We start from the raw sequence: 24,556 nt of genomic DNA on the forward strand, positions 1-24,556 counted from the left end.
TTCTGGGCATAAAGTGTCTCCCAACTCCAATTTGAGTCCGGAGTTTAGGTCCATAAGTGTCTGGCGGTCGTATGACATACCCGCCAGTGATGATTTAATAAAAAAAGTCGAAAAAACAAACATAATAGCTAAAAATGTGCACAATCGTCGCGGAGCTAAACCAAAGGCGACTGACCGGGGTCGCGCCATAGTATCAATGGGTGGCTTTTGGGTAGGGCGTTCCACATTGTTGTGGCATAATTGCGAAACGTGTTTAGTCCCTTGTTTGAGCCGAATCTGGGTTTAACATGATTTGTTGAGCTTCCTCTGGTGTAGTGGTTGTGGTATTCACTGACCTTTGGGAAGTATTTTGACATGTACATGGGCACCCCGGTCGTATAGTGTATCTTGTAGACCAGGCCCATTGCAAGTTGCTGTACTCTGTCGTCTACTCTAAGCCATCCTAGGTTGTCAAAGTGGGCAGGGGTGAGGTGGGTTCTGGGGTTCAGGTCAAGAAGTAGTCTGACCAGTTTGTTTTGTGATGTTTGTAATTTTGTTTTAAGCGCCTTTGAGGTGCTTTGGTACCATGAGGTGCACGCATAGTCATAGTACCCTTGAATGAGTGCTCCTGCCAGAGTCTTCAGGGTATTCTTGTTTACCAGAGAGGAGATCCCAATCTAGTTCGTTGGTTGACTTTTTTTATTACATTGGATGCCATTTTGTCACAGGAAAGATTTGCCTCTAGGATGGAACCCAGGTAGGTAATTTCGTCTTTCCTTGTGACAATATTGTCACCCACTGTAACTGAGAAGCCGTCGGTCTTGCTGAGTTTGTTATTTGAACCGAAGAGAATGGACTCTGTTTTGCCCATGTGTAATGATAGTTTGTTATCAGCGAGCCATATGCAGATTTGTAAACAAGACGAAAGTCTTTCTCTGGTCTGCATCCCCTTAACAATTGTGTATTGAGCTGTACTGTATTGTACCCATTCTGCAATTAATAATGTTTTCAATCAATCAATCAATCAATCAGGTGGGACGATGGATCTGTGCCAGTGCCTGTGGTGCCAGCAGAGCCACTCCTTGGTGCCCAGGCCCTCAGAAGGATGGGAAGCAACAACGCCACCAGAGAGGCCATTACTGTCAGGGAAACCTTCACTGGGTACTTCTCAGCTGCTCAGCTGCAGGATAGGTGCCATGGCAGAATGGGATCATCTGAGGACCTCCTACTCCTACCTCCCGTATTCACCCAAAGGCTCTTTTCAGAGCCACCCAAAGGCTCTTTTCAGAGCCACCTACTTTGTGTTGAGAGAGTTGTTCCCATGCTCAACCAAGATTGTCCTTGTACAATAACTATTTATTACCAACAATTTTGTATAAATGTTATTCATAACTAGCATAATGTTTTGGCTATTACGATGCAAATCAAGATTAAACTTTGACCAATGCATATATACATATTACAATTATGGGCACAGATACATTTAGACATTGAATTGATTATTAGAACAGTGCATATTTATTTTATTTACAGATCATCAAAGGCACAGGTAAATTAAACTGATTACAATTAAATTAAATCATTAAAAACAAGTAAACCTAAAAACAATTGAACTGATTACAATAAAACAAAGAACCTACAACTCAACTGGAAACTGAGCCTCATGCAAAACCTGCTGGATTTTCATTCTGACAAGTGAATTATTTTCAAAAAAGGAGGTAGGGACCGCACTCAGAATATCGTTGTTTTTATTTTCAAGTTGTTATAGCGCACTGCTGTGCACACTGATGAAGGCCGGATGGCTGAAAACGTTTTGTGCGCTATAACAACTTGAAAATAAAAACAACGATATTCTGAGTGCGGTCCCTACCTCCTTTTTTGCAACTTAATTAATGTTGGACTACGCACCTGTCTGAGCGCAGTGGTTACCCCCTTTTTCTACTAAAAGTGAATTATTTTCACCATCAAGTGTGTCCAAAGCTGGCAGCAGGCTCAATAAAAAATGTTCATTGCTGTTTCCTGCTGGTAGGTAGTCAGGCGGGTGGTGGTGGTGGAGGAGGAGCCCTGCCCTGCGGTTATGTCCCCGTGTGCAGCAGGTGGTGGAGCAGCTATCTCCGCTGGTGGTGCAGAGCTGTTATGTCCCCGACGGACGATGGAGGTGCCAGGGACCTCCCTCTGTGGAGCAGGTGGTGGAGCAGCTATCTCCGCTGGTGGTGCAGAGCTGTTATGTCCCCGACGGACGATGGAGGTGCCAGGGACCTCCCTCTGTGCAGCAGGTGGTGGAGCAGCTATCTCCGCTGGTGGTGCAGAGCGGGGCAGTGTTGTGGATGGACCAGGGCCCTCCTCCTCACTGCTCAAACCTTGGGTCGTCTGGGTGACAGACGACAGAATATTTCAGTTTTGGAGATAAAACTAGAATAATTAAATTAAGTTTCCACTTTTTCCAGTTTTCCACAAAATGCCAAAGCTATATATATATATATAGTTTGCCATTTATGTAAACAAACCTGATTACATCAGTGGTATCTCACACACATTCTGTGAATGTTTAACAATAAAAACCTTGTGACTGGAAATGTTATCTATGTCCATCTGTGTTAAATCTCTGTACAGCTTTTGACTAGTTAATATATGATCAACTAGTATACTAGGCAAAGACACTAGGTTACAGTCTGACGGCCTTCTTATAAACAACAGCCAAGGTTGAGGAAGGAGATATGACATTCTGGTCTCTGATGATGAACTGAGCACTTTTCTGTGGGCATGGAAACAGAAATAAACTGTTCTATATTTTTATACAAATTGACTCGATCTGAATTCCTACAGCTTCACTGTTTGGCTCATTGGAATATTCCACAACAACCTTCATCTCCTACTCCCTGCTTGCACTGAAGTGATCAGGCCCTAAAGTCAATTATTACCTCTGACATATATGATGGAGGCAAGCAAGGAGTCCACAGTCTGCTGGCTCTCCATCTCCCTGAAATAGCTGCTGGTCTCCCTGTCTTGCAAGTGTGGCTCTAAAAAACTGAGAATGCTCAAATATTTCCATCTTTTTCTTTCTCCAGCTTCAAGTTCAAGTTTCAAGTTTCTTTAATAGTTGTCATACAGAAGTACAGAATACGTTTGTACAAAATGCTTCTTACTGTTGCGCTCCAGAGACTGTGCATGACAAGATAAGTATGAAATAAAAACATAGTAAAAATTAGAAGTAAAAAAGAGGTCACAGTGTTCAGTTTAGACATATGTACAATGTTCGTAGACGTAGTTACCATAATACCAGCTTCTGCTGCACTCTTCTTCTCTTTGTCAGCCTTTCTATCTTTTCTATATTAGGTCTGGAGTTGCCCTCATTAAAAACTGATTTGGAGTCTTTGGGTAAAGGAGTAACCTTAGCCTCCTTCCATCTCTTTGGACATAGTCCCACTTGTATACATCTATTAATAATATGACACTGGACTTGCTATGATCGTAGCAGTAATTCTCAATAATTTACTATCCAAGTTGTCTGTGCCAGCTAACTTGCTGTCAGGTAGAGCCTGGAGTAACCTTTCAATATCACTAACCTCAACCTGTTGAAAATCAAATGTACACCCTTTATCTTTCATTATGATATTCTTAATTATGTCATTTGATTTTGTATTGTTTGAGATGTGCATTCCCTGCCTGAGCTGAGATATCTTACTTGCATAAAAATCATTAAAATGGTTGGCAATATCACATGGTTTGGTTAGGACAATTCCATATGACTCAACAAAAGGTGTACAGACATTGGATTTTCTACCCATAATTTGATTTAAAACATTCCATAGATTTTTACCATCATTTCTCACATCATATAACCATGGTTTAAAATATTCCCTTTTTCTCACCTTATTTAACTTTGTGACTTGATTACGTAAGGAACGGTACTTTTGTCTGTCATCTGCAGAACTGGAACACACTGATGCTTTTTTGGCTACAGTATGTCTCTCTCATTCATTAAAATTCATTAAAAGCTACTATCTATCCATGGGGCTGATTTGTTTCTGACATAAATAAGTCCAGTGCAACCTCTGGGTCATCCTCACAACATACCTCCTCCCAGTTTATACCCAACATTTCATTAATAAAACCTTCTACATTAAAACTCTTATATGACCGTGAGTGAAATTTCAGGGGAGCTCCCACAGACCGTAGTACAATATATACATACATGAAACACATATAACACTGTACATAACAGAATATTTTAAATAAAGTGCATGATGAGTGGTAACAGTGATTATCAAGTCCAGGTAAGTGCATGGTGCACGTGAGGGGACAGTCAATGAGCGTTTAACAGTCTGACTGCTTGGGGGAAAAAGCTGTTCTTAAATCTTTAACTCTTGGCATGTATGGACCGGTATCTCCTCCCTGAGGGAAGGAGCTGAAAGAGGTGATGTGCTGGGTGAGACTGGTCCTTGATGATACACTTGGAGCGGTGGAGGCAGCGGGAGGTGAAGACGGAGGTGATGTTTGATAGAGGAGTCCCGACAATCCTGCCTGCCGCCTTCACCACCCTCTGTAGAGCCTCTTGCTCTGCCTTTGTGCAGCTGGATAACCACACAGACTTCACACAGACTGTCTGTACAATACTGCTGTAGGCCTATAATACTTATGTAAATAAGTAAGGCAATTGAAATATATCTGCAGTACAGCTCAATACACACAATTGTTAAGGGGATGCAGACCAGAGAAAGACTTCCGTCTTGTTTACATCAGGGTCCCCCATTTTCAATTCATCATAAATGTACAGTTCCCTCCCCCTTGTATATATTTACTGTATGTCACAAATGTAACAGTACTGCATGGTCTGCATCCCCTTAACAATTGTGTGTATTGAGCTGTACTGCATTCTGCAATCTGTTAATAAAGTTTTCAATCAATCAATCAATCAATCAATAAATCAATCAATCAATCAATCAATCAATCAATCAATCGGTCACTGTACCCATTCTGCAATCTGTTAATAAAGTTTTCAATCAATCAATCAATCAATCAATCAATCAATCGGTCAGGTCACGTGTACCCATTCTACAATCTGTTAATAAAGTTTTCAATCAATCAATCAGGGCCTGTGGTCACGTGTACCCATTCGGCAATCTGTTAATAAAGTTTTCAATCAATCAATCAATCTGTTAATAAAGTTTTCAATCAATCAATCAATCAATCAATCAATGAATCAATGAATCAATCAATGAATCAATCCCGCAGTGCAACGTGACCCAAATCATACGGCAATCTGTTAATAAAGTTTTCAATCAATCAATCAATCAATCCCGCAGTGCAACGTGCAACGTGACCCAAAATCACGTCACCATAAAGTTTTCAATCAATCAATCAATCAATCCCGCAGTGCAACGTGCAACGTGACCCAAAATCACGTCACCAAAATCAGCCAATGGAAGCGAGGGGTTGCTATGTGCGGTGCTTGTATGTGCGGGGCTTGTAAGCGCTGGTCTGAAGGTCTGCAGCTGGATACTATTGCAGAAAGTCCAGGAAGGAGAGTTATGCCATTTATATTTACAAGGTGCTGAAGCAGGTCCATCCTGACACCGGCGTTTCCTCCAAGGCCATGGGGATCATGAACTCCTTCGTTAACGACATCTTTGAGCGCATCGCCGGAGAAGCCTCTAAACTGGCTCTCTACAACAAGCGTAGGACCATCACTTCCAGGGAGATCCAGACCGCCGTCCGCCTGCTGCTCCCCGGTGAGCTCGCCAAGCACGCAGTGTCCGAGGGAACCAAGGCTGTGACCAAGTACACCAGCTCCAAGTAAACTCCTGTTGAACCCTTCATATCGAAACCTAAAGGCTCTTTTAAGAGCCACACACTCTTTCATGAGAGGGCTGTTCCTATTCTATCGTTTCTACAAGATATTAGTTAATTTTCTCCAGGTTTTAAATTGCCATGTCAATAATTGACCTCACATTACCACTGCTACAGTTCTGCCTCAATATGAAGTTCTACATTTTATTGTAACTTTAGCATTACATGTTCCTGATGACATCACTGGTGGCCATATTCAAACGTATCTACTCTCAATAACTGTCAAACTAGAGTAATGTCTGAGAAACTTTAGGGTTTTTGGAAATGTGAGAATGCAAAATCAGCATTGTTTTTTTGGTGAAGTTCCCCTTTAAAGTTACTTCCTTGTTTCTACAAAAACGACAGCTAGTTTCAATATCGATCTACTATCTAGAAAAGCAGGTTTTAACGGGAAGCATCACTGCATTATTTTGAATGACTGATTTAGTCCATAACTCTATTGCTGTATTGTAGTTCTGTTAGAATCCCATAGCTGTAGTTTGAGGCAATAACAATGGCGAATATATTATATTAGATTATATATTGTAATTTGTAACTATATTTATTGTAGGGCAAATATAACAGGGGGCTACATACCCTAATCTTGCACCTTGTTGCCCATATGTGCATGTCCAGACTTAATTATATAGCTTACACTGCCTGTTTATTAAATATTTAGTTCTCCACTGTACCATGTCTTCTACTATACCTGTACCTCCCCTCCCCCATGCTCCCTGAATTTTCCCAAGGGGATTAATAAAGGAATATCTTATCTTGTCAGAAAGTGGGCTAACTTCTAGTCAGTTAAATGAATAGTGAAAGTTAAAGTACTATACCTGATTGCCTAGAGTCTATGATATGTTATCCATTACTGTTCAAACTCTGAACTCTTGCCTATACTACTGCCTTACACTGTAATCACTACCTACATGATCAAACTATATTCTACATATAACTCTGTATGATAGCACGTGCAATAATGCTGCATAATATATATGTACTATATCCCTTATACTCTTAAGTAATGCCACTGGCCAGTATGACTTAATACCGGTGTCTTTATACCTGTAACACTGTACATAGATTTGATCAACATTATTACTCAGTAGTACTCATTTATATACAGTTAAATCACATGTACATTCCTATTGCACTTTACTGTTACATCAAGTACTCTGGTTAGATGACAATTAATGAACAATTTACTCTTATCTGATGTAAAGTAGTAAAGTTAAAACACTAATTGGCTGTGGGGGGCCAGGGCAACACCCATTGTCGATGTGATGGAGGAATGGCTGACTTCCAGTTAAGCAAAATAAGGCGTCTAGCCAACAAAGAGGAGAAGGCCACAGCATCTGATTGAGCGACAGATACCCTAATTTCGCCAGGGAGCACTCCAAAGACTGCAACCAAGTGGTTAGGGCTGATCTCCCTGTCACACATGAAGGACAAGGTTTCAAAAACAGAAGGCCAGAATCGGGATAGTGATGGGCATGACCAGAACATATGGCAGAGAGTGGCTGGAGCGAGTGATTCACATTCCTTTACAGCTGTGGGTAGGGCGTTCCACATTGATGTGGCATAATTGCGAAACGTGTTTAGTCCGCCTATTCTTTATTCCCAGCGGAATAGTGCTGCAGAGTGCTTCCGCGTTTTCCCTGATTGGCTGCGACACGCCCCGCGGCAGAGCGGCAGCCGCGGAGCGGAGCGGCAGAGCTTGCGGCATTATGTAGCCGTAATCCCTGATGTTTTTCATTCGCCGCTTAGCTCAACTGGTATGCCGCCGTGCTGTGGAGCCTGCGGTGCGGTTGGTCACAAGTTCGAATCACTTCAAACATTTTTTCATCTCTCGCTATAAACGTGCATTATAAACGTGCATTCTTCCGCTGGTTAAGTTTAGGCATTCTTTCGGAGTTGGTTAGGGTTAAGTTAAGGTTAGGCATTATATCAGAGTTGGTTAAGGTTAGGGTTAAGTTAAGGTTAGGGAGGGTTAAGGTTAGGCATTATTTCGGAGTTGGTTAAGGTTAGGGTTTGTCACAGAGAATGCCTGTCTGTCTTTCTTGACGTGGAGGATGCAGCCTATTTCCGCACTGGCGCTCTCTCGCGCTGCCGCAGTCACATGGGCGTCATGGCCAATCAGAGAAACACGACGCACTCTTCCGCTGGGAATAAGCTACACGCGTTTAGTCCCTTGTTTGAGCAGCCGAATCTGGGTTTAACATTATTTGTGGAGCTCCCTCTGGTGTTGTGGTCGTGGTATTCACTGACCTTTGAGAAGTATTTTGACATGTACATGGGTACCTTAGTCGTGTAGTGTATCTTGTAGACCAGGCCCATTGCAGGTTGCTGTACTCTGTCGTCTACTCTAAGCCATCCTAGGTTGTCAAAGTGGGCAGGGGTGAGGTGGGTTCTAGGAGTAAGGTCAAGGAGTAGTCTGACCAGTTTGTTTTGTGATGTTTGTAATTTTGTTTTTAGCGCCTTTGAGGTGCTTTGGTACCATGAGGTGCAAGCATAGTCGTAGTACCCTTGAATGAGTGCTCCTGCCAGAGTCTTCAGGGTATTCTTGTTTACCAGAGAGCAGATCCGGTACAATAATCTAGTTCATTGGTTGACTTTTTTTTTTATTACATTGGATGCCATTTTGTCACAGGAGAGATTTGCCTCTAGGATGGAACCTAGGTATGTAATTTCATCTTTCCTTGTGACAATATTGTCACCCACTGTAACTGAGAAGCCATCGGCCTTGCTGAGTTTGTTATTTGAACAGAAGAGAATGGACTGTTTTACCCAGGTGTAATGATAGTTTGTTTGTCAGCGAGCCAGGTGCAGATTTTGCCTAGTTCCGGGCTGAGTTTTTTTTTTACAACATACATGACTTTATGACATAGGGACATACATGACATACAGGTATATATTGCTGTTACATTTGTGACATATACGATATGCAAATATACAGTACTATTACCCAGAGACTTATTAGTTATTTAGAGACTTATTATGTTACCCAGAGTCTTATTAGAGGCTTATTATGTATCCAAAAACGTACCAGACTACGACATAACGTTAGACGTTTTTATTGCATGCTCAACCAGTGCACAACAACACACCAACCCAACTGTCGTTACCACAACACTTGACGGTATTTCACAGCCCTGTCGTAAGAAGACCACCGTGCCGGTAAAGGTTGTAAGAATCCAAGCGTGTGGTCGGATGCCGTCTATACTTTCCACAAGCAAGTTGTCCTTCCGCGTTGCTCTGATAGGCCACTGACCGCCCCTGCCTACGCTAGTTTTGTCCCCACGCCGGTATGAGTGTAATAATAATGAGCAGCGTTAATAATGCGAGAGCGAGCCTCGTAGAAATAATAATAATGCGAGAGCAAGCCTTGCACACACGCACGCTGAAATGGGTATCGTAGAACATGACATATTAGCATGACATCTGATTTATTAATGCCAATACTAAAGATTAGGGACAAACACACGCAATAGACCTGTCGCTAAACCACGCCCCAAAATAGAATTTGTCCAATCATATCACAGCAAAAACTTCGCTGCAGAAAACTCTGTCAACACCAGAAAAGCCATTTGTGGGCTGCATCAAACCAGACGGCTGTGATCAAAACCACTGTGTAAGAGTTCAGTTTATATGTTGGTATCGACCTAATATCCGATGGTGAAACGCTGTGCGTGGGGTAACTGTAATTCGGACACCAGGTACCCTGAAAGACTGGATGGAGGAGTATATTTCATACCTTTCCCGAAGCCCAAATGAAAACTAGAGAAATGCAAGCGATGGATTATGTTGTGTCGTCGACCACATACACAAGTGAATGTGAAGACCATTACCAAGGACAATTATGTTTGCTCAAAGGTAAGGTCAATTCATAAAGATATAATATTTGATGGCATGTATTAGAAATGTAGACCAAACTATTAGTTTGCTAACGTTTGACTTTGACTGCGAACTAGCTCTTGTATATCCAGCCCAGTTAGCTAACGTTAGCAGCTAGCTAACATTAGCTGCCAACATGTAACGATACCGCAGATATTTCTGCATCATAACGTGAGCCTTCTGTATAGCTTTCTGCATCATAACGTCAGCAACGTTACCGCAAGCCAGGTGCATAACAGTGGAAATGATGACCAACAAGGACAGTTATAGATGTAATGTAGTGACCACCATTGATAGTATAAAGAACTGGCTAACAGACAACATAATACTAATAACATGAATACTACTACATGCACTAAGAATGCTCGATGCACTTCAGATGCCATAGTGCCACTTGAAACCAGTAACAACAGGGACAATGATGTAAACAGTAAATAAGTCCTGGACTTTTCGTTTTATCCCTGACAAGGCAAACACAAATGTTGATCTGTCAAAGTTGTTATGTTTGTTGTCAATAAAATCCACTTTGAGCTGCATTTTATGTATGAAAGATGCTCCATAAATGAACTATTATTATTATCTGTCTATGCTTAGCTAATACTCAGCTTTTGTGTTTTTTTTCACAGAATGAGGTGTGCTGGAGATCATGTAAAGGTGTGCTTTACAATCATGTCATTAACTGAATAATATTCCTCTCTCCTCATTCACCTCTCTCCTCATTCGCCTCCCCCTCATCCCTCTCCCCTTATCCATCACCCCTCTCTCCTCCCCTCTTACTCCAGATGAGGAGTGCCGGCCTGTGGGCACCAGGCTCTCCCCCAATGGAAGGTGGACATTACTAGATAGCTAAACAGAATGCTTAAATAGGAATGTTAGAGGTTCTAGAAGGTTCTACTATGACATCATCACCAACGTTCCAGAATGATCGGGCAGGACTAAATTAGGTCGCTTTCACATATAGTTTTGGTGGACTCGGTGCGGTTCTGGGGGTGAAGTTGCAACATTGTTGCATTCTTAATTTGGTTCGCCTGCGTTCACACAGATATCTGTCAGGCGGACCGAGACCTTCTGAACAATGTCACGCGGTCGAAAAGGGTGCTTGTCTATTGGACAGTGGAAATGTGTGTGTGGCTGCGATCCCGTGTGTGCGCGCGCGCGTGTGTGTGTGTCTGTGTGTGGACTGCGGAGCCCCGCAGATCAAGCAACACGCAGCCTCCAGATCAGCGGAGCCGAGTTTTGACATGGCATTGATCCATTGTTCTATTGAAGCAAATTACCACCATCCTCTCGCTAAACAACTTGTAGACCACGGTGTTTTTATGAGTGCCCACAAGTAGCTGTTTTATTAATAATATAATAAGCTGCGCGCCTCTGTAATAATAATAAACCGCGTTTTTTCTTCCTTCTTCCCAAGATGCACAGATATATAGATAGATAGATAGATAGATAGATAGATAGATAGATAGATAGATAGATAGATAGATAGATAGATAGATAGATAGATAGATAGATAGATAGATAGATAGATAGATAGATAGATAGATAGATAGATAGATAGATAGATAGATAGATAGATAGATAGATAGATAGATAGATAGATAGATAGATAGATAGATAGATAGATAGATAGATAGATAGATAGATAGATAGATAGATAGATAGATAGATAGATAGATAGAGAGAGAGAGAGAGAGAGAGAGAGAGAGAGAGAGAGAGAGAGAGAGAGAGAGAGAGAGAGAGAGAGAGAGAGAGAGAGAGAGAGAGAGAGAGAGATAGATAGATAGATAGATAGATAGATAGATAGATAGATAGATAGATAGATAGATAGATAGATAGATAGATAGATAGATAGATAGATAGATAGATAGATAGATAGATAGATAGATAGATAGATAGATAGATAGATAGATAGATAGATAGATAGATAGATAGATAGATAGATAGATAGATAGATAGATAGATAGATAGATAGATAGATATATAGATAGATAGATAGATAGATAGATAGATAGATAGATAGATAGATAGATAGAGAGATAGATAGAGAGATAGATAGAGAGATAGATAGAGAGATTAGATGCAGTGTGCTTGTTTTGCAGTGAGTGCTGCGAGCAGTGGTAATAATAATCACTTCCTATATTTGGTTCACGTTTGGTTCGATGAAGCCGAAACCGAGACCTACGTTTTCAGGCGGACTAGAGTTCGCCTGCTTGGTCCGCGGACCGAGTTCGACGCGCATTCACACAGACCCGAAAAACCGGACTATCGAATTCTGGTCCGAAAGTCCAGACCAAACAGCCCCTGTGTGAAAGCGACCTAAGGTTCTAGAATGTACTGCCATGACATCATCACACATGTTCCATATTGTTCGGGCGGCACTAATTTTCTAGAATGTTCCTAACAATAGGTCTGTGGGTGAATTATGTACCATTACAACTACAGTACTGTATTAAGTTTCAAAAGTAAAACTACAGTACATATTCTATAGGGTGTTCTTGTATTTCAGTGCATTCAACCCTCGATTGACCTGAAGGTTGTTAAAGTGGTCCAGTTATGCTGCTCTGTGTCCCTCAGATTGCTGGTTTACAATGTTAAAGTACTTAATCTTCATCAACAGTTGCTGATATTGCAAATGTCAACAGACCAGGCTATTAATCCATAATGGAGGTACTAGAAGAATATAATGTTAAATTACCATAGATGTATCACAACAACACATGATATTGTTCGCCATTCCAGTTTATATCGTACATCCATTTGTGTAACTGTAAATCCATGTATATTTATTGTATATATTAAAATGTACACATTTTATTATGTACACTTTAGTTGTGGGTTTTCTTTTCTAATCAGAGTGATCTATCTTGAGAATGTGTTGTATATGCATTTATTTATATTTATATAAATATAAATATATAGTATAATGTATACTTAGTGTTATAAGAAAAGCTATGTCCTGACTTCCCACTCAGTCAATCAATGGATCAACTAATAAGCTGGAGTTTTGCAGCAGTGGATCGAATCTTCTCTTCAAGAAAACAAAGTGCGACCGAACCATTATGTCCGATAGGGACATTCCAGGCCGGGTTTGCAATTGACAGTTGGAATAATTGGCGATCAATATGCCTATATTCTATTGAGATTGAAGATGTTGAGGATCTATATCTCCTCGTCATCTTCCTGATCGGTTGGGGAGCGATCGCAATTTGGATTTGGATTTGCTGCCTTCAAGTAGTAGCAAGATTGGAAAATGCCCACATTGAATTGACCAAGCGGCTCGCTCAACATTCAGCCGATGAACAATGTAGGGGTCAAGTAATGTTGGGGGTCGCGCAGGACATTAGGACCGCGACAAAGAAGATACAAGATCTGGATTAAATTAAATTAAAGCATTACAGGAATCATTGTAACCTGTTTCAACCCACCCCCCCCCCCCCCCCCCCCGCCACGTACTCAAGTCTGTGGAAGAAAAGAAGGAATGTTTCGAGGTCAATGAAAGAGGCCGAGGAGAAGAAGTCAAGATAAGACCTGGTTTATGACGTCCGTACCCATCGCAACCAGGACGGGACAGTCTCTGACTGTCTGAAGATAAGATGGATGGCCTCCCTCCCCCCCCCCCCCCTCCCCATCCTCACGCAAACCTCCCCCCACGAGCACGACTGGCGACGTGCACGAAAGGAGGGGCGGATCCCTCGACTGCCTCACACGCCCAAAACCCTAAGCCACTACCCTCTCCTTAACTCCCACCCCGCACTCTCCGCCCTCCCTCCCATCCCCCAAATTCCCTCCCCCGAGGGTGCTTCCTGAAGCTCACTGACTTTCGACATAAATGAACATTGCATCAACAAATGTGCTTTGTTTTGTATTAATTTAGGGTTGTGCCATTATTATTATGCAAAGATAATAATTGTGATTAATTCTGTAATGAGTTGTGTGTTTCTAGCATCCTTGACACCCAAGGACAACGATGGAAATAAGTCAAGAGGCTTTTACGTTTCAATCCTTGACAGCAATGTAAGCTGGATTAATGATCTGTTTATGTTGTGGAGTCTAAATAAAAACCTGAAACCTGAACCTGAAACCTGTATACCCATTTACTGTGATTTACAGGTATTTTGGTAAATGGTAAATGGCTGTATTTATATAGTGCTTTTATCCAAAGCGCTTTACAATTTGTTTCTCACATCTTACCCATTCACTCACACATTCACACACCGACGGTGGAGGCAACCATGCAAGGTGCCAACCTGCTCATCAGTGTCTTGCTCAAGGACACTTCGACACGCTGCCCGGGAGGAGCGAGAATCAAACAAGGAACGTCCGGATTACCAGACGACTGCTCTACTCCCAAACCACTGTCGCCCCCTATATTAGGTCTATTTTATTATTAGGTCTTTTTACTTTGGTCTCTATCACTATACATTTATAGTTAGTGTAATCAATCATTTGACCTGATGTACACTAGAATGTGCAGCATACCATTCTCTGACGTCTCACCCCTTTATGGAGGATTGTTGGCATATTTACCTGGGTCACAAAAGAACCAACATAGCATGTTTACAAAAGAGGTGGATTATTCTGGTTGCAGAATGACAGCTCTCACTTTTTTCCTCATTCTAGTGACTAGTGACAACTGTCGGGTATAGCTCGTATACTGCGTTGGACCACTAAACTAAATGTATCAGCAATAGTAATCATGGATTATCGTCATAGTTCTTGTAATCTTCAATCAAGTCAACTGTAAGTAATGCTTGAGACGTTACCTATAGCTAAATGCTTGCATCACCATGGAGGTCTAAGGTAAATGTGTATCTCATGAACGTACTTTTCCACTGCATATTGTAACCCTCTCTGTCTGCTTCTAGATGAAATAGTTGTGTTATCTTTAAATTACCTGCTGTGGTAAATCTCCAGCGGCCTAGCCCCTTTCGTGACTGTGAAGCAAGGCTTGCATCACAGTCAGGAAAGGGGCTGCCTGGAGCCATCGTCAACGAGAGTCATTCACGGTCGGCTCTGTGTCCGAGTTTTCAAAGGGGGCGTGGCTTAGCGACAGGTCTATTGGCACAAGTGTAAATCATGGATTAGTCACTCAGTTTTAACATCGGCCCGCGTAGCTCAACTCGTTCGTCAGCTGGCTGCGGAGCCTATGGTCACAAGCTCAAATCACTCTTAGTTAAATTTTTTCAATTGAAATAACGTATTGTATTGTTTTCATCTCTCTATATTAACGTGATTCCATCAACACATTAACAACACCCTTAGCTGTTATAACTATGTACTAAAATGTACCTCTGCTTTGGCTTGGCTGAATAGCAGTGATCGTCCATCTTAGTTAGTATAGCGATGCACGGCGGTAGCGAGTTAGGCGTTAGTTAGAGTTAGTTGATAGTTGCTAGTTAGGGCGGCGGTAGCAGTATGTATATTGATGCACGGGCGGTAGCGCTGCGTATATTGATGCACGGGCGGTAGCGAGTTAGTTGATAGTTAGAGTTAGTTGATAGTTAGTAGTATATTGATGCGCGTAGGTATTAATAAATCAGATGTCATGCTAATATGTCATGTTCTACGATACCCATTTCAGCGTGCATTATTATAATTTCTACGAGGCTCGCTCTGGCATTATTATTTCTACGCTGCACAATATGATGCACGGGCGGTAGCGAGTTAGTTGATAGTTAGAGTTAGTTGATAGTTAGTAGTATATTGATGCGCGTAGGTATTAATAAATCAGATGTCATGCTAATATGTCATGTTCTACGATACCCATTTCAGCGTGCATTATTATAATTTCTACGAGGCTCGCTCTGGCATTATTATTTCTACGCTGCTCAATATTACGCTCATACCGGCGTGGGGGCAAAAAACTAGCGTATGTCAGTGGCCAATCAGAGCAACGCGGAAGGACAACTTGCTTGTGGAAAGTATAGACGCGGTCGGAGGTGTTCCTGTTTGCAATAATCCCCAGCATACATTGCACGTGTATAATACATTAAATATAAATGTAACTTTATTTTCAACAAACAGCGTTTCATTATAAAGTTATACATTGCATGTTGACACAGCTTGTCAGATTGAGGTTAAACTGTCTCCGAACGAGGGACAAAATGAAACAAGTGTCCTTTCTATCTATTTAAATTCTATAGCAGTGACTTCCTACACAAAGAGGCGCTGGAGACTTTTCCCGCGCACACAGTCCACACCGCCATCAGCCCTCCTATTTTCACGAAGGGGGGGGGTAATTCTAATAACCAAATACATGAAAAAAATACATACAAAGCATCAGCATAATAATCATACAGGTCTACAATGATGCCCTGTGTTAATCATGTGTTATACACTAAAATAAAACCATTTGCGCATCTAAAATAATGATGCATTATATGATCCAACTCGTACTGGATATTTTTAGAATCTCACCCCTTCCAAATTATCTTTCCTAGTGGGTGGTTTTAGTATTGTGTATCTATATATATTGTTTTTTATCTTTATACGCCTCACACTATATTGATTAAATAAAGTACAAAATAATCTAAAGGCCCAGGCACGTATGAGGAAACAGAATCTGCTAGTTCTATGAATCATGTGGGTGGCTCTTAAAAGAGCCTTTAGGTTTTTGATACAACGCAGTGAGCAGTTTAGCCGCCGAAGCCGTACAGAGTGCGTCCCTGTCTCTTCAGAGCATAGACCACATCCATGGCGGTCACGGTCTTCCTCTTGGCGTGCTCGGTGTAGGTGACGGCGTCACGGATCACGTTCTCCAGGAAGACCTTCAACACACCGCGGGTCTCCTCGTAGATCAGACCGGAGATACGCTTCACTCCACCACGGCGAGCCAGACGGCGGATGGCGGGTTTGGTGATTCCCTGGATGTTATCACGGAGCACTTTGCGGTGACGCTTAGCGCCTCCTTTTCCCAGTCCCTTTCCTCCCTTTCCGCGACCAGACATGTTCACGAATAGATGATGATCGAATGTCTCAGTTGGGTTAAACCCATGCGTATTTCAAGCCTCTCTGAGGACGTTGTTGAGGCCAACGAGCACCGAGACAGAGTGTGGGGGGAGGGTTTGAGGTTTGGCCAATAGGGTTCCTCTGCAAGTTTGTCTTCTTGGCCCCAACATACACAACATTGATTGATTGAAAATTGTATTAACAGATTGCAGAATGGGTACAATACAGTATGGCTCAAGGAAATGCAGACCAGACAAAGACTTTCTTCTTGTTTACATCAGGGTCCACCATTTTCAATTCATCATAACATTTATGACATACACGACATACAGATATACAGTACTGTTACATCCAGACATTTATGACATACAAGAACAAGATTGAAACAAGAACGTATTCAACCCTCCCCATCTCCCTTTTTCCTTTCTATAACTAATTTTTAAATGACTAATCAATAAAGTAGTTTTAAGTCGTGATGAAGAGGAATCATCAGAAGTGGAAACATTTGCTTCCCTACTCCGACCCTGGCCTCCTGAACCTGTCCAAACCAGGTCTGTGATGAGGGGTGGAGGAGGGCTGGTAGCACTGACCTGACCCAACAGGTGACACATTTGGAGCAATGTATGGCTCTTATCACAGAGTTACAGCTCATTGGGTGTGTTTGTTTGTAAAATTGTGCTCTGAATAATGTATTTCCCTTGCCTGGCTCCACTTCAGAGTATTATACTAACACGGAAACCTGCCACAGCCTGCACACAACCAACTGGAACTACATTGCTCCAAAATAATAAATATCTGTAAAATAGCAACTGAATGAATGTTAAATACTTGGAAATAAATGTACAAGGACGGCATGATTGATATTTTCTTCTGAGTGATGTGTCAACGTTTGAGTCTGTTAATGACATTATGAATGAAGCCCCTCAAACTAGTTCAGCATGAAACCAGATGGAAATCTGTGGTCGCTGAGCTGATTCCTCTCACTACCTGCCCTCAATGAGAGAAGGGGCAGAAAAAGGCTATTGCCCCTCAGTTATATGTATGATTGGAACATGTATAATTATGGGTGTATGGTCATGGGTTACTTTTGAGCTGTTGTTGATTGCTGCAACATTGAGTTGAAAACCAGTTTGTCATCTTGAATTTTAAACTACCAATAAATTATGTCCTATTGTCTCAGTGTATGAACCTGTGCGGTTACATTGTTGCTCCTAAAATAAAATATGGGCAAAATAGCAAAGTTGATATGACATAAATTAAGCACCTCGTACATATGGAAATGTAGTGACTCCTGAGCTAATTCCTCCCACTGCCCTTGAGAGAAAATCCTTCTTAATTACAGCACCATGAAATATAAATGAAAATATAGCAATACGTCGCCTTATGGACTGCTACCTTATTTCATTGAGCTGTAATTAACACACAAGACACGGATGACCATATTCAAAATACTTTACTCGACTGTAAAACTTTGAATTTCCCTATCGAGGTCAATGTAATGTGTTGCATCATGGGGGTCAGCCCTATGGTCCCACAGCCCCAGATTTTCTTTTCACTCAAAATGTAGGGCATATGTTCCCACATTTCTAAGATGCTTCTCAAAATGAGGCCCCATGTTCCCGGACGAACCTACTACGAGGACAACCTTGTTGCCCATATGCGCATGTCCAGAGTTAATTATATTGTATATTGTTTACACTGCTTTTTATTAAATGATTACTTCTCCACTGTAATATAATTCTGTGACATGTATGCATTATATTACCTGTACCTCCCCTCCTCGCTCCTCTCGCGCCGGACTTCAGTTCCCCGTGGGTCGTGTCCACAGACTGCTGCGTAAAGGCAACTATGCGCATCGTGTTGGAGCCGGTGCCCCGGTTTATCTGGCGGCTGTGCTGGAATATCTGACCGCTGAGATCCTGGAGTTGGCTGGAAACGCTGCCCGTGACAACAAGAAGAGTCGTATCATCCCCCGTCACCTGCAGCTGGCCGTGCGTAACGACGAGGAGCTCAACAGACTGCTGGGAGGAGTGACCATCGCTCAGGGTGGTGTGCTGCCCAACATCCAGGCTGTCCTTCTGCCCAAGAAGACCGAAAAGGCTGCCAAGAAGTAAATTATTTAGCCTCTTCGACAAACTCCACAAAGGCTCTTTTCAGAGCCACCCACCTCTTCTTGAAGGTGCAATATTTCCGTTTGTCAAAATACAATTTGGTTGTGTAACTTACGTTGTCTCGCTACCTCTGACATAAATGTAAGACGATAAACACGTAATGCATAACATTTGACCGTGTTCACTAATGGGTACAGTGCTGTTTAGAAGTAATGTTTAATGTGTTGTCTGTCTGCAGTGTTTTTGTCCCCGTTTTGAAGGCTTAACGATATAATGTAAAATTATAAATTGCATGTCATAGCGGTCAAGTGATGATTAATTTGAACTGAGAAACATAAATAGTAAGGGTTATATATACAGATTACAGCATGCACGAACATAAATTGACATGACAGCAATTTGTGTATTTCCACAATTGTTGGGGCTCAACTGTAGCGGTGCGTCTCGTTGAGACCATTTTCTTTACCTGCCAATGTTGCTGGTCTGGATCACTAATCACATTATAAATAAATGGGTAGAACTACAAGTCGTGCCAATTATGATCCAAACCAGTCTGAATAAATAAAATTACAATGTGCTGTGTCTACTAATGGGCCATCACCCGTAGTCATTCCAATAGTGTCATAGGTCATTTACGCACGGACATAAATGCACCATAATGATAGCAATTTATGTATTTTCAAAATAAAGGGCTCAACTCGTTGCGGTAAAGTATCTGCGTTAGTAGGACCCACTAATCAAAACGGACTTAATAACAATCAACATTCTGAAATTAAGAACCTATATCTGATCTATATTTTATATTCGTTTTTTTGTGGTATATTCTCCATATTTATATGATATTATAAAGTTGAGTTTGCTTTGTTGCCGTGCTGGAAGTAACTCGTGGAAATAAACCATCCCAGAAGTAATACTAAGTTATATACTTCGATAAGCCCCCTTCACTTCCACAGTAGAGTACAATAATTGCTTTTCATGAAAGAGGTGGGTGGCTCTTAAAAGAGCCTTTTGTTGAATTAAAGACAACGTTCTGGTCAAACGCTTATCTCTTCTTGGGAGCTGCGCGCTTAGCTGCTATGGGCTTGGCAGCCTTCTTAGCTGGGGCCTTCTTGGGCGCAGCGGGCTTTGTCGCCTTCTTTGGGCTCTTGGCTGCTACCTTCTTGGGGCTCTTGGCTGCTACCTTCTTGGGACTCTTGGCTGCTACCTTCTTGGGACTCTTGGCTGCTACCTTCTTGGGACTCTTGGCCGCTACCTTCTTGACTTTCTTGGGAGACTTCTTGGCGGCAGCAGGCTTCTTAGTTGCTGCCTTCGTGGGCTTTTTGGCCAGGACAGGTTTCTTGGCTGCTGGCTTCTTGGCTTTCGGAGCGGCTTTCTTTGCGGGCTTTTTGGCTTTAACCTCAGCCTTGTTGATCTTGAAAGAGCCGGAGGCTCCGGTACCCTTGATCTGGACCAGGGTTCCCTTTGTCACCAGACTCTTGACAGCAGTCTTAACGCGGGACTTGTTCTTGTCCACGTCATAGCCGCCGGCAGCCAGAGCCTTCTTTACGGCAGCCAGAGACACACCGCTCCTCTCTTTAGAAGCAGACACTGCCTCGACGACCAGGTCACTGATGCTGGGACCTGCCTTCTTGGGTCTGGGAGCTGCCTTCTTCTTGGCGGCCTTAGCCGGAGCGGCGGGAGCTGGAGCTGGAGCGACTTCTGCCATCTTCTCTCGTTATGTCTCAGATTCAACACAAGTAGAATTATGATATTGAAGCTCAGTCAGAGGGCTGGTCTTAAACACTACATGAGAGCCATGTAGACTCAACCCACCCTGTCCTCCTCTGTGCTGCCAAAATGCTCTGCCGCTTGTGTTTTCTCCTCGCCAAAAAAGAGCTAAAATACACAACTATGAATATTGCAGTAATTTAACGCCAAATGGGTCAGCAAGCAGACATATGTGCCATCAGAATTAAACCATTTGGAGACCCCTGGTGTGTTTGTGGACGCTTCAAACCACTCATTTGCGCCTTCACCATGGTGCGCAGCTATACCTTTCTCTGTTATTTATGTCTCACAATTCTTTAGATTGCATTATAATCCGACATACTCTCGTTTTCCAGCGAGCCGAGCTACTTGACTAGAGACTGGGAGCAAGATTAGTAATCTGGGGTGACGCGTTTTGTTTTAAATGGATGTTTTTCCGGTGTTGGTAAACACACTGTTGCTGGTGGCCTGTAGCGTGGGTCGCCTCGACTTCGTATGAGGGATGATCACCACCTTAGATCAGAGGAAGGTTTCACGTGGCCTATATTAATTACAACTAACATTTAATTAATTAATGTTGCAAAACATTTCATAACTCACACAAGAAACGTAGCTATATTTTCCTTTTGGGAAAACTAGTTTGTTGTGTACTTTAGACTGCTGCATGCTTGGTGACAATACATGCTTTTTGGGCATTGCTGATCTGCTGTGTTTCTGATTAAATTCTGCTACACTGAACACTTAGCACAATAAATAATAACTGCATTGGTCTATTTGAATTATATTTCAATAGTTTAAATAGATCGACATAGTAGATTCATAATGAATCATCATATCACCAAACATAAACGCACCATGTCAACATGTTCTGCATTTCCACAAAAGAGGCCTTGCACGGAATGTTTGTGTAGTAAAGGCAATGGAATGGTTGCTATGTATAGATTATCATATCAACACATAGTGTTGTGTCTTATTACTGAATGTTATAAAGAAGTCACAACGGAACAGTAATATCATGCTTTTCAGCAGTGTTTTACCGACTACCACTGCACATGAATTAGGCATTTCTTTTGAAAGTGGTTACCAACGGTTACAGGCAGCCATACTGGAAGAAACAGAACAACACAAACATTACAGTTTGTGTTTAGCCTATAGGTCAGATATACAGGCCTCTATTGTTAGGGCTCAATTCATTGTGAAGTAAAGTATCTTAGAATGTGGTGCAGTAGGCTGCCAGCTACATTTTTGATACATTCAGAAGAAATAGCTCAAGGAATGAAACATACTATATGTTGTCAGAGTCATACTTGTATTATTATCTTGTACCACAGTGAGGTACCGATACATGTAGCTCATGGTGAGACCATGTCGGTCTGTGTCATCTGTTTATGATCAGTAATAAATAACCCAAACAAGAGGAAACCTGCTCATGGAGACGCTCAGCACCATCAGAAAACATCACTCGCAGTATAAATGTATACTGGCATTTCCATGATTAAAAGTTATGCCAAATACATGTAAAAGTATATGCAGGTATGTACAGACCGATGTGTATATGAATGTGTGTGTGTATATATTGTAAGTCAAAGCAGTGACAGATGTCACCAAGAGAGCTCAAGTGTGGCTATGATGAATTGAAAATGGGGGACCCTGATGTAAACAAGACGAAAGTCTTTCTCTGGTCTGCATCCCCTTAACAATTGTGTGTATTGAGCTGTACTGTATTGTACCCATTCTACAATCTGTTAATAAAGTTTTCAATCAATCAATCAATCAATGGAGTTTTGCTAAGAGAATATAGTTGGGTTATTATGGTTTTGCGCGCAAATAGTTTCCTGTGCGCGGGAAATGTGCGACAAAGCCTCTCAACCAATCATATACAAGAAGCCACGCAGCTGTATTAGCACAATTTGACCTATAAAGAGGCAGCAGTGCGCTTATCTTTCCACATTCGTTGCTGTTTAGTTCCGATTATCATCATGCCTGAGCCAGCCAAGCCAGCGCCCAAGAAGGGCTCCAAGAAAGCCGTCACCAAGACAACCGCCAAGGGAGGCAAGAAGCGCAGAAAGTCCAGGAAGGAGAGTTATGCCATTTATATTTACAAGGTCCTGAAGCAGGTTCATCCCGACACCGGCGTTTCTTCCAAGGCCATGGGGATCATGAACTCCTTCGTTAACGACATCTTTGAGCGCATCGCCGGAGAAGCCTCTAAACTGGCTCTCTACAACAAGCGTAGGACCATCACTTCCAGGGAGATCCAGACCGCCGTCCGCCTGCTGCTCCCCGGTGAGCTCGCCAAGCACGCAGTGTCCGAGGGAACCAAGGCTGTGACCAAGTACACCAGCTCCAAGTAAACTTCCCTGTCCATCTAACCAGTATTCACCCAAAGGCTCTTTTCAGAGCCACCCACTTTGTTTTGAGAGAGTTATCCCAATGATCAATTTAGGTGACTAATAAATAAACACATTCCTTATGTATTTGTTTTTCCTCGTCCATGTCTAGGATGCTGCCTGTCGTTTGGGTTTCGCCACCAGATGGAGTAAGTGCTCTTCTAGTAGGTGGAACAAGAGCCTCTAATAATATATTTTCAAATGAGAAGTTTGAAGTTAGGCTTAACTGATTTTGCAAGTGAAATTGAGGTTTTTGGTTAGGTTAAAGGTCAAGAGTTGAGTGTTAGATCCTGGTGCACAGACACAGGAAACGGAACATGGTTATAGGGTTTAGGGGTTAAAGCAGTGTAAGCAGGGTTGATAGCCTCTTGTTTGCTATGGGCCTTTAACTGCACTATTTAATAGCATCTATAACTTCTGGCTACACAGAGTTAACAGTAACAACCATACAATCAATCAAAGTGAACATCGTACACAATAAATACATATCTCAAACCTGATATATGATGTCAGTCAGACTGGCACATTTAAAATAAATAGTTAATGCATGTTTAATTTGGGACCACAAACTAATATTTTCTAAAGTGCATCTAATCTTGTTGATGGTAGATAATAGATAATAGATGTACATGTACTTTATACAAGACGAATAAAAGCAAACTTGAACTACTTGTAGGCACTGCACATCTAGCGCTCAGCACCATAGACGGTACCGGACCACACTGATAAAATCATTTTGGAAACCGGGAAAGCATGCAGGCTCAACCAAAATGGACCCCAGACAATTCTCAAGTCAAGAGTTTTATTTGTCACGGCATACAAGCATACAGTGAAATGCGGGGGTCATGCCCGCAGCGATTGTGCTATAATACAGTAATAAGAATAAGACATTTGTGCAATACTACAAGTAATAAGAATAAGACATAACCGGTATATGTCCATAAAGTTTACAAAAAGCATGGTAAGACATGCTAAGGTCCTGCGATCGTGCAATATACTGTTAGCTACGGATAAGGCAATGGATCTTATGTACACTACTATACAATCTAGTTATACTATGTGTCCTTATGCTAGCTTGCTATATCCATCTGTTTACTCATGTCCTGGACTCTGGGGAGAACCTAATGGGATAGTTCGGATTGTATTATTTTTTTAACATAGGTTCAATATTTGTCAGCAGTGTAATCGATGCAACTAATAGATCAGACAAAAGGCAAACTGAATATGACTTCAATATTCAAGTGAACATGATACATGACACCTAATTCAATGTGGAACCAGAACATACTTACAATAAAATAAGCCTATAATACCCCTAATTTGCCCCATATAGTTTTGCATAATTAAATGTTTTGAAATTTGAGGAAAGAAAGTCATGGGTAAAACTGTTGTAGAATGTATAAACAGCCAAGAGGCAAATTGCTTTCACATGAACATTTCATTTAGGAAAGACTTCAGTTCCTGACTTTGGTTCTCAACCTGTCATGTCAAGCACCTACAGTTCATTCAAATAGATTGTGGCCCATAATTTGATCAAATATATCTCAGTCACCCCTATTTCATAACATAGAAATAAAGAATTCCAGAACGGTTTATAGTCTACTGTAGGTTGTGATATTACTTGTTGGACTTAAGTGTAGTGGACATGCAAGGCATTTT

General features: G+C 41.8%; 3 protein-coding genes across 3 annotated transcripts in view; 1 reads left to right on the top strand and 2 right to left on the bottom strand.

Annotated features, from left to right (window-relative positions):
• The window catches only part of LOC311240399 (uncharacterized protein), a gene marked incomplete at both ends in the record, with an annotated part of 536,458 nt that extends 515,992 nt beyond the window's left edge, over nucleotides 1-20,466 (bottom strand). The window contains 3 exons of the mRNA XM_084328985.1: nucleotides 5,528-5,793; nucleotides 18,422-18,728; nucleotides 19,807-20,466. Of these exons, the coding sequence (XP_084185111.1) occupies nucleotides 5,528-5,793; nucleotides 18,422-18,728; nucleotides 19,807-20,466 (1,233 nt within the window). The remainder of the gene's footprint in view (nucleotides 1-5,527; nucleotides 5,794-18,421; nucleotides 18,729-19,806) is intronic.
• Nucleotides 16,338-16,649, bottom strand: LOC311241063 (histone H4; the record flags this gene model as incomplete). The annotated part of the gene is made up of 1 exon (XM_084329741.1): nucleotides 16,338-16,649. The coding sequence occupies one exon, from the start codon at nucleotides 16,647-16,649 to the stop codon at nucleotides 16,338-16,340; it is 312 nt and encodes a 103-aa protein (XP_084185867.1).
• Nucleotides 20,467-22,486: 2,020 nt separating the features above from the next.
• Nucleotides 22,487-22,861, top strand: LOC311239786 (histone H2B-like; the record flags this gene model as incomplete). Its single annotated transcript, XM_084328224.1, has 1 exon — nucleotides 22,487-22,861. The coding sequence occupies one exon, from the start codon at nucleotides 22,487-22,489 to the stop codon at nucleotides 22,859-22,861; it is 375 nt and encodes a 124-aa protein (XP_084184350.1).
• Nucleotides 22,862-24,556: the final 1,695 nt, after the last annotated feature.

This window comes from Notolepis coatsorum (genome assembly GCF_963971535.1).
Source record: "Notolepis coatsorum genome assembly, chromosome: 14".
Lineage (NCBI taxonomy): Eukaryota > Metazoa > Chordata > Actinopteri > Aulopiformes > Paralepididae > Notolepis > Notolepis coatsorum.